At 37.5% G+C, this 11,215-nt stretch overlaps 1 protein-coding gene and 1 pseudogene across 1 annotated transcript; both read right to left on the bottom strand.

The window, feature by feature from the left end:
- Positions 1-677: 677 nt before the first annotated feature.
- On the bottom strand, positions 678-9,739 carry LOC149882751 (protein mesh-like; annotated as a pseudogene).
- LOC149882752 (uncharacterized) lies at positions 2,392-8,324 on the bottom strand. The gene is made up of 2 exons (XM_090100895.1): positions 5,924-8,324; positions 2,392-4,727 (listed from the first exon to the last, which is right to left on the bottom strand). The coding sequence occupies exons 1-2, from the start codon at positions 7,953-7,955 to the stop codon at positions 2,689-2,691; spliced, it is 4,071 nt and encodes a 1,356-aa protein (XP_089957021.1). The 5' UTR covers positions 7,956-8,324; the 3' UTR covers positions 2,392-2,688.
- Positions 9,740-11,215: the final 1,476 nt, after the last annotated feature.

The raw sequence follows: 11,215 nt of genomic DNA, 5'->3' as shown, positions 1-11,215 counted from the left end.
GAGCGGAAATTTCCGTACAAAAAGGTAAAAAAAACAACAACCAAACAAATAAACTCAGAATATTTTGTTTATTAAAACTCAACTCATAAAAACTAAAAATTAAAAAGTTGTTCAATTACACCTGGTTTACACCAACATTATTTAAAATATGATGCTCGCTTTATTGAGCAGTTGATAATTATGGGTACTAATCTCTTTAATTTTTACAAACATTAATCATTAATAGATAATGCATGATTTGGTCTCTGTTACTGCATGTAAATCTTCAATTGTGTGTTAGCTAATCTATGAAAAAGATATTGGTACAACGACCCGATATCATTTCCAACGGTCCGATGACAATATTGAAATGAGCTTGCAAACTCTAAAATCAACTAATCTAATTTTACCTAAACAGCATAATTTTCAACTTACGTCCTACAAGAGATTTTCTTCTGAATTTTCTTACTTGATAACTTTAACTACTTTTTACTTTAAACACGTCATAACGTTAAAGGGATATTTTAACTTGAGTTCAAAGCAATTACTCCGGCCCAACCGATTCGTCGTTGTTTGAGAAAATTAAAGCTTCAGGTCGTTTTGACTTACCGCTCGTTATCCGTTATACGAATTCTAATTAAAACCTCTAATGTGAAATACTGCTATACGTATGTCTGCGCACAGAAAAAAATAAACGCTGTAGCAAACAGAAGCACATCAAAAAACAACCGTTTAACAAAATAATCAATTAGATAATGTTCAACAAAAATGTTCGTCAACTGGTTTTCTATCGGACTTTGTTAATTTTATTTACTTGTGCTTTGTTAGTTTGTATGTTAAAAGTTCTTAACTGTAAGTGTGAATTGTTCAACATAATTGTAGATTAAACATAAGATAAGGAGACCTGAAGCGATTTCTAATCTTTCGTTAGAGTTAGACGGATGATCGCAACGGCCGATCGGAGAGTATGAGCCAGATACGCAGTGTGATGTTCTTTCGCCAGAAAGTTTGAATCCGTCCAGACAGATGAGAGAGTATTGTGTTGCATTTTCAACTACTCTCACTTCGACCTTGCTGTTTGTAACGATTAAGTTTGAAGGACACGTTTGACTTACAGCTTGGAACGTTTGTTTTAAATCAGTCAATCTTTTTTGAATAGCTATGTTGCTCGTCCCAAACATGACGTTGCCGGTAACTTGAACATCGTAGTTACAATCTTTATTTCCTTTGCACTGAGGGTGCTCCGACGGAGTCGAAAAGTCAGGGACAAAACTTCTGTTTTGATAATCTAACCAAGACAGACCAGCAGGATAGGCGAACAAAGTGGTTTCATTAGAAGTTGACCAAGCCATTCCAAACTTGAAATGAACGATTTCGTTAGATGAATTTGTGGGAACAAACGTTCCGTTGGGTAACTTTAGATCGTTGCTTGAGTTGTCGTCCCAGTCTCCAACCAAACCGCCGATCCGATTTTTGAAAGTGTCCGACAAACTTAAAATTGCGTGAAGAGCTCTATTTAGGGCAACTATCTCTAATCGAATTGCCGAGTCGGTTTGCACAACAACAGTTGCGTTGCTTTCGTATTCTAAACTTATTCCGTTAAAGTTCCAGAATCCAAAATCCAATCGCATTGTTTGTCCGTTGATCTTAAACGCAAATACCTGATTTGAGTTTAGTTCTACCTGAACGACGTCAGAGTTTTTACTCTTAACTGCAAATCCAGAGAAAATGCTGGCTTTTTTCGCTACTCCGTTTTGGTCAACGTACTGAGAAAAACGAGCTTGAATGGTATCGGAGCTGTCTGATGTTGTCAGGTAAACGAACTCGCCTACTGGGTTGAATCTGTAAGAGGTTCCGTCGAGCGTGACAAAGTGAGGATCTCCATTTGCGTTTACCGATCTTGGCGGCCGAACGATGCCCGGGTTTATGCTGGGTCGCTTCTCATAATATTTATCGCACTGATCGACTCCAAGTTTGCAACACGTTAGATAAGGCAACACGTCTTCCTGAAAGTGTTTCATAGTAGAAACCTCCGAATCGCCAAAGTGAAGAGTTCCGCCAGCAGGTTTTCCTAATAGAAGCTGGTTTTCATCGTTGTAGCAGCATTTCACCACCGGGGGTTCTTCGTTTTTCGTGCTCCTGTAGCACACTTTTGCGCCAGGATGAAAGAATTTGCACATCAAGTTATTCTTGAAACCTTTTGGGTTGCAACTTTCGTCTATAACAAAGTTGTCTATTTTATCAGGAAACGTTGAGGGGATTGCCGGCAAACAAGGCCTCTTTTGTGTCGCATCTTGCACAATTTCGCTCATATCTGCAGATGACGGTTGGCTTTCGTACCAATTAGTGCATCGCATTTCAGCTGCCGTGTGGGGAATTATTTATACTTTCCCTGAGACACTAAAGAGTCACTTTTTGAACTTGATAATATATTTTACATCTGACTGCGAATCTATTATTTTACAAAATACACACTCTTTTTATACACTTTTACAATCGCGTCATTTTCACACATTTTATCCATTAACAATTAAATACCTTAACACCTAAAAATATTAACACCTTCAAACACGCCTTCACACAAACACACCTTCAAACACGCCTTCACACAAACACACCTTCAAACACGCCTTCACACACCTTCAATTACGTCTTGAAGACTTTATTCACGACACCCTCCCCCGATTAAAGCTGAGACTTCGGCTTTAATCAGCTATCTTCCATCTCGTCTTCCATGATGTAATTGATCTTTTGTCTTGCATCCAATTTCGCCAGTCTCGTTTCTCTTTTCAAGGTATCCTCTTCGGCTCTGGTTTCCAAATTCTCGTCCGATTCGATTTCGCTTTCTGCCCCACAACTCATTTCCAAGTCACACACCAACTGAATTGGTCGTTCAATTACATAACCATTTCCCAGTCGTATTTTAAAGCCACGAATAACTCCATCTTTCCCTTTAATGTTGTTTTCAATTCGACCGATGTTGAGAAGTGCCTTGTCCTTCACATCGTCTTTAATGAGAACCATGCTTCCGACACCTGGGAGTTTTGCATTACCTCTCTTTTCCTTTGCTTGTTGTCGTTCTTCCATTGCGTGCACGTACTCGTTCATCCATCTTTTCCTTAAGTGATTCTTACAATTTTTCACAAACTTGACTCTCCGGAGTGCACAATCGCCCCTTGTTATTAAATCTATATCTTCTTCAAGCAAGATTGCAGGTCTCCCCCTCATTAATATATTTGGCGTCAATACTTGATTATCGAATTGGTCACCTTGGTAACATAGTGGCCTATTGTTCATAGCGCATTCCACATCCAACAATACTTCTTCCAATTCAAAGAAGCTCAGGATGCCCTTACCGATTGTTTTTGACAAACTTTTCTTCATTATTCCAATTAATCTTTCAAACAAACCTCCCCACCACGGCGCTCTTGATAAATTGAACCTCCATTTTATGGCTGTAGTAGCAAGATAGTTTGCAAGATTTTCATCCTTCTTAAGTGTTAGTAACCACTTCCCTGTTGCCACAAATGTCCTTGCGTTATCACTAATCATCATTTGTGGTGGTCCTTTTCTCGCAACAAACTCCTTTAAAATTCTCTGAAATTCTCCTGCCGATAGATCATGACAAAGTCTAAGGTAGACAGCTCTTGTACATGCGCATGTAAAGAGTGCAACATAACATTTTTCGACCAACTTTTGTGGCGTTTTATATTTTAGCGGGCCAGCAAAATCAACACCTGTAACCGTAAACGGTTCGATATCTTCAGTTCTAAAGCGTGGCAACATTGCTCTCGTTGGCGGTAAAAGCGGCTTCACTCTATATCTCTTACATAGATTACATTCACGAATGACCTTTTTTACGGCAACTCTCAAATTCGGTATCCAAAATCTTTCTCTTATGCTACTCATTGTATCTCCTACTCCCCCGTGTAGCGTTTTTGCGTGATGATGCTCAATAATTCTTAGAGTTAGTTGGAATCCTTTTGGTACAAATATCGGATTATACCCAGAGACTTTTCCGTGACATCTCCAAAGCTGTTTCTCATCCTGTCTAAGTTCCACGTCGGACTTTATTGCAACAGCTTCTTGTAGTAACTTAATGTTCATTAACTCCGCTTCCATCATCTCCTCAGCTTTTAGCGGTCCTGTTATTTTTACTTCATTTCGACAATTGTATATAAACCTTTTTATAAAGGATGATATTCTTATGATCTTCCAATACTTGTGTTTACTCAATATTTCTTTAAATATATTATGTCCCTTTATTTCTTCAGTTGCCATACCGACGTTCTCTTTCACACTAATGGTTTCACATGATGCATTCGGCGCTTCGATTATTTCTGGTTGGATTGGCCAATTTTCCTTGTGTTTCAACCATATAGGTCCATTTAGCCACAAGCTTGATAATTTCTCAGGACTCACTCCTCTTGTTCCAAGATCACTTGGGTTTTCTTTTGTTGGGACATATAGCCATTTTACTTCTCCATTCAATAAGATCTGCTGAACTCGGTTCCTGACAAACTGTGACCAACTGCCCCTTTCCTTTAACCAGTAAAGTACCGCAGTACTGTCAACCCAATGATATACTTCAATGACATTATACTTGGTTAATGTCTTCCTAACATGATTCATTAACTTGCTCAAGGTGTGCGCTGCTACCAGCTCAAGTCTTGGAATACTAAGATCCCTCGGTGCAATCCGTGCTTTTGCTACAAGTAAGTTGCTTGTTTTTGAATATTGATGACTCACTGCAACGTAGACGCATGCACATACTGCTGATTTACTTGCGTCTGAAAATCCATGGAGCTCCATTTCAATGATTCTTCCAGACACGACACTCCGCGGAATTGAAATAGTTCTCTTGATGTTTATTGCCTTGATCCAGGTTTTCCATTCTTCTGAAAGTTCATTTGGAATTTGTTGATCCCAACCGAGTTTTAACAAGCATATTCGACTGTATAGTAATTTTCCAGTGATTAATACAGGTGCACTAAATCCCAATATGTCAAAGACACTGTTGAGAGCTGATAGCATTTTCCTTTTTGTTATTGCTCCTTTATTTCCGATAGTGATGCATGCAGTATAGTCAATCGATAGTTGATCCGATTCTTTGTTCCAAGGAATCCCAAGTATTTTTGTTGATTTAGCCTCAGCGTCGCTTTCCAGATTGCTGACGTTGCTATGCCATTTGTGCAGCTGGAACCCAGCTTCCATTAAGATTTGCGTTGATTCATTTTTAAACCTGATAAGTTCTTCTTCTGATTCTCCACCTGCCTGTATATCATCGACATAAGTATCTTCTTCCAAAGCAAGCACCGTTTTTGGATAAATGTCCTTGTATTTTGATATATACTTGAACTTGAACCAAAAATCACCCTTGTAAATCGTAATTCCGTTAATTCCATTTTCTTTAAGTCCTTATACCAAATTAAGCGTTGTGCGTCTCTATCCATTTCGTGTATTCTAATTTGTAGAAACGCCTTCTTCACGTCAGCTAACACGCAGAGTTTATTCATCCGATTTCGTATGAGTATGTCAAATATCAAAGGTTGCAGCGATGGTCCCACTTCTAGACAGTCATTTAATGAAGGTGATTGAGCGTCTTTCCTAGCTGAACAGTCATAAACTATTCTCATTTTTGTTGACTCAGCATTTTCTTTGATTACTGCTTGATGAGGAACGTAGTGAATAATTTCTCCCGTAGGTTTTTCTGGTGCCATTTCCAATATTCCCTCATTGATTTGTTCCATCATTATATGATTATACTGTTCTAGTTTTTTAAGTTTTTTCAATCGAGTTGTTACACTTCCCAATCTTTTAAGAGCCAGATTTCTGTTGTTTGGCAGTTGGATAATACCCTTTTTCCACGGCATTCTGGTTTCATAGTAACCTTCGTCGGTTTGATGCAGTTTTTCGCTGAAGTCTTGGTGGAACATTGACTCACTGTTTGTGTCTGATAATCCAAGTACTTCTAAACTACACATTTGCTCAAACTCATCACGACCAGTGTTCAATAAGAAACTTTTCTCAATACCAGAACTCAATTGTGTTCGTCTCCCAGAAAGAGTCCATCCCAACATAGTTAATTCTGCTCCTGGATCTTTATCCGGATTTTTTCCGAGAACTACCGGTTCCGTTGTTTTTATACGTTGATAATCAGCAGCACCGAGTATAATGTGAACAGGTTGAAGTTCGTCACTCCCTTCATCATCGCTAAATTTCAGTCTCCTTAGTCTTGCAAAATGCTTCTTAACATCCTTAATCATCGGATTGGGTAAAAAGGTGAGTGTTTCTTTTTCTGCGTTGGTGCATTCAACCTTAATTCGAAATTCCGGTATCGTTGTTGATTCTATCGTAACGTTATAGATTTCCACACGCTTGTCCACCGTTCCATAGAGCTGTTCAATACTTTTATATTCCTTTCGTGTAGGTTTCAGCTTTAGTTTCGTAATCAAGTTTGTACATATATAGGAACTTCCAGCACCCGTATCCAACATTATCCTTGCTTTTTCACCATTTACTTTTGCAGTCACTGTCGGGTGAATAGTTGTACTTGCATTTAGCACCACTCCCATGGTTTCTTTTTTATTTTCCATTTTACCATCCATCGTTGCGTTCCCATCTTGACAAATGGACGTGTGATGTTTTTTGTTGCACTTTCTGCATCCTCTTGATTTACAATTTGCCGCCGAGTGTCCGTAACCAACGCAGTTGTAACATAATCTTTTGCTTGTTAAAATCTCCCTGCGTCTTGCAACAGTTAGCACTTTTGTACAATCCTCGCTTTTGTGATTTTGTAACCCGCAGTAGATACATCCATGCTTACCACTAGTTGCCATGATTTCTTTGTCATAAAGACCGCCATTGTACTGTTTGAATGTAGTGCTTCGATGTTCATAGGACCTTGACTGCACGTTTGTGTTCTTTTTATCGCCCTTTGTTTGTTCGTCGCTTGGGTTAAAAGCTGAGTTCAACGGATTCCTTTCAATGTACTTTTGCAACTTTTCGACAAGTTGCTCCAGTCCCCATTCTTCCCATCCATCATCGTTTTGTGTGAGTATTTCACGAACTGGTCCAAGTTTATCCATCAATGAATACACGAATGATTGAGCCGTTTGTAGTTTCTGCATAGTTTTCAATGTTCGTACAGTTCTCGCGAGCTTGTTGTAAAAGTCGTGAACTTCTTTGATTTTGTGCGTGCTGTGTATAGCCGTCAATCCTTCCAAATCTTTAATCAATGCTTTGTGAACCCAAATATCTTTTCCGTAAGTTTCTTGTAGTATGCGTTTAGCTTCATCGTATCCCTCCAACGAATGTGGTAAACCAAGTATGTCCTCTCTGGGCTTTCCTTCGACGAGTTCCAGTAAGTAATTGAATTTGCTGATGTTTGATATGTTTGAGTTGTCGACTTCTACCGTGAATTGATTCCAAAATCGCAACCAGTCCTTATAATCGCCATTAAATTTTGTGATTGTGTACTTTTGTAGCTTGACGGATTGTTGAGTAGTTTCGTTTTCGTTTCCAAGTGATTTACGCATTGTTTCTTTCATTTTTAGTTTCTTTAGATACCATTCTTCTTCGCTTTGAAGTTTTCTCAATGAGGCTTGTTCCGCTTCTTTTTGAATCGTTAACTGCTGTTCCATGATTTGTTTTTCATACTCGAATTTTCTGACGCATTCGTTTTTGTTTATCGAATCCAACTTGTCCACCATTTTGTTTTTGATTTCAATCACTGCTTCTACTTCCATTACTGGTTTCGAAAGCCATTCTTCTACCGAATCGATGTTTTCGCCGTCGTCGAGCATTTTTCTGGTCAGCTCATCCTTTGCCATTTCAAATCTTCCCAATAAATTTGTTATTTTGTCCAGCGCTAAGATTATGCTTGATTTGTCGCCATTAATCGTGTTGCGTTCTATGCCTTTAATGTTTATTCTTATCATGTTGATTTCTCTCTGGTAAATTTGCTCTTGGTCCATTCTTCGCTTACTCGTAGGTTTCGTTCGTCCTGGCAGTAGTCGCCACCAAATAGTGTGGGGAATTATTTATACTTTCCCTGAGACACTAAAGAGTCACTTTTTGAACTTGATAATATATTTTACATCTGACTGCGAATCTATTATTTTACAAAATACACACTCTTTTTATACACTTTTACAATCGCGTCATTTTCACACATTTTATCCATTAACAATTAAATACCTTAACACCTAAAAATATTAACACCTTCAAACACGCCTTCACACAAACACACCTTCAAACACGCCTTCACACAAACACACCTTCAAACACGCCTTCACACACCTTCAATTACGTCTTGAAGACTTTATTCACGACAGCCGCTTTGCCTGTTATGATAATTAACACCGTAACAGCGGACGTAGAAGTAAAAAAACCTGACGCAAAAACGCTTCTAATTAGTTGAAGCTTAACATCTCTTCGATGTCTTCGCGTGCTAACCGGGCTCAGAGAGACTTTTCCGTTGTTGGGAAAACTACCGAACTGTAGAGCGTTTACCTCTTCTTTAACAACTGCTCCATCATCGCCAAGATAGTAATCTATCTGATGCCCCATGAACTCAATAGTTTGTTGGTGGTGATCAGCAGGATCCCATTCAATCGTGATATTATCGTCTACGTTCGTTTCGGACCGAATCTCGTTTACGTTTTCGACTACCGTGTTGTCATCTCTTCCAACAGATATGATAAAGCTCTTGTACGTAATTGAGTTATATTCAAGAGACACTGCGATTTTCCCTAATCTTTTGAGAAGCGGAACTCTGCAATGCAAGTTTTTCCATTGTCCGAAGTTGCATGCAACAGCAACGCCATCAAAAGAAACTGAAACGCTAGAACTACTTTGTTCGTAACAGACCCCCGAGAGTTTGATTTCTTGACCACCAAAGTAAAGTATCTTTCTCGGAAATATTTCCAGCTGACCTTTTGTGTTGCATTGTTCAATAATATCATTGGCATCTGTTGAAAATATCCACTTTCCAGGTACTCCGACGTTGCTTTGAAAAAGAGCAGTTTCTGAGATTTTAGCCGTGTTTGAATTTGGCATTAGAAAAAATCTCTTTCCATCACCTGCATTAAAGCCTACTTGAGCAAAGTTTACACATGAACCCGAGCCGGTATGATAGCCAAGATGGTTGAAATTAAAAACTGCAAACGAGTTGACTCCATCACTGGTTAATATTGTCTGGTATGTAACGTTACTTGAACACGAAGTATTGCAGCCACAACTGAACGGTCGCACTTGATCAAAAGTGACAACAAGTGCCCACTCAGCATTAAACGTATTGTAATTGATGAGACGATATTTGATTTCTTGGGAAATCTCGCCAAGAACAGTTCGATTCGTTGTTTCTCTATAGAAGACCCGGCCTCCTTTTGAAGGGTCGCTGTCAGTCCAGTAGGCTGCTACAGTTCGCATTCCAATTAGCGGAAATGGTCTGGGAGAATAGCTTCTATCGCTAGCTCCAAACGATATTATACCATTTGTACTTATGTGAACTTCTTGGTAGACGGACCCAAAGAACGGGTACTCAAATGCTATGGGTACGCTGGTTGATGCGTCATCTAAGGATGCCAAAACGTTATCATTTGCGGCAATCCCGTATGAGTAGAAATCGCTTATTTCTATCCTCCCACTAACAACATTTACCAGCAAGATTATTGAAAACCAAACTTTAAGCATGACCTAAAAACACAACATGGTCCTCTAAAAAGGCAAAAAAAAAAAGAAAAAAAAAAAAGAGACTTCATTTTTTAATAACATCAAGTTAATTTTATTAACCTCTCAAACGGTTAAAACGACTTTGTTAATGTTTATAAAGGTGAATAGAAATGAAAATGTATACTTTAGGACTTAATAGAAAAAAACTAGTTGCGAAAGTTGATAAATCTCAAAAACAGACACTAAATTGAAGATCACATTGTGAAGATAACCCACGTATTACCGCTCTATATTAGTTAACATTAAATGTTTTAAGAACATGGCAGAGCGAGAAAAAAATTGCCGTCTGCTAAAAATATTATCTAAAAATTGTTTGTTAAAATTGTTAGAAATACACTTGCTTGAAACTAGTCAGGGCGTGTGAGCACATTTCAACTAATTCTTTACTAAATACTTAAGCGTGTTTAGCAAACAACTTGTTGTTTAAAAGCAAAACAGTTGTAGTTTGTTTCATTTTCTGACGATACTCCAGACATCAATTTGTTCTAGGATTTTGCTAGAAATGCAAATTCTTTAACGGAATTGGAATGTCCATCTTATAATTTTTCAAGTACCAAAATTTTAAATAGCTTATCGGTTGGTTATTAGTTCACTTGCTTGTTTTCAGCTGATTTGGTGTTTATGTTATTTTAATTTTGTTGACGTTTTAACAAACTATTGACCAAAATTCTTCGTTATATTGATTAACTCTTAAAATTTAAGATCTCGCGTTCAAACGGGTATGAGAAGATCTAGTTACACGAAGGATGAATGTTTGCTGCATAAGGGCTGCATTTAAATGATGACGACATATTTCGTATCGGCGTTAATTCAAGCATAGCTCCTTTAGCTAAATTATTTTTGTAAAGTTTTTTTAATACCTCATGTTGTTCGCATTAACATTTTTTTAACTTCCATGTAACGTTTTTGGCTTTTCAGCAAAAAATCTCGAAAAAAATCAGCTTTTTTTTTATTAAACATGAATGTAGTACAATCCGTAAAAAACCAAGTTGAAGCAATCACAAGTATTAATGACAGTTCACTATGTTTATGAAGTTTTAATTATGCCTACAGAGCTGATTATTAAAGAACTTTTCGATTGTTTCTTAAAAAATTATTTTGTTTCCTCTTAGAAATATACATGGAAACAAACAAGACAAATTTTTCCCCGCCCAAAAAAAAGTTTGACGCAGATACTAAGTTACGTCACTTTGGACAATAAAGCTTTAGCTTCGATTCTTAAATGAAGAAATTTTGCTGAACTAATTGATTATAACTTTGTTTTCATGATAAGAACTAATTAAAAAGAAATTTGGTTTTATGATAAGAACTATTTGATAATAATTTTGATTTCATGATAAGAACTAACTGATAATAAATTTAGTTTCATGACTAGAACTACTTGAAAATAAATTTGATTTCATGATAAGTCAACGTTTTGAAAAAAAAAACTTGCATGTTTTCAATTGAATAATGTAATAACAAGGAGCATAATGGCTTATTTTTTTATGATGATAAAATG

Source organism: Hydra viridissima, unplaced genomic scaffold (genome assembly GCF_058129835.1).
Source record: "Hydra viridissima isolate aposymbiotic clone 2 unplaced genomic scaffold, HvirCarnegie_v1 scaffold_10, whole genome shotgun sequence".
Taxonomy (NCBI): Eukaryota; Metazoa; Cnidaria; class Hydrozoa; order Anthoathecata; family Hydridae; genus Hydra; species Hydra viridissima.
This window is presented reverse-complemented; position numbering and strand designations above follow the sequence as displayed.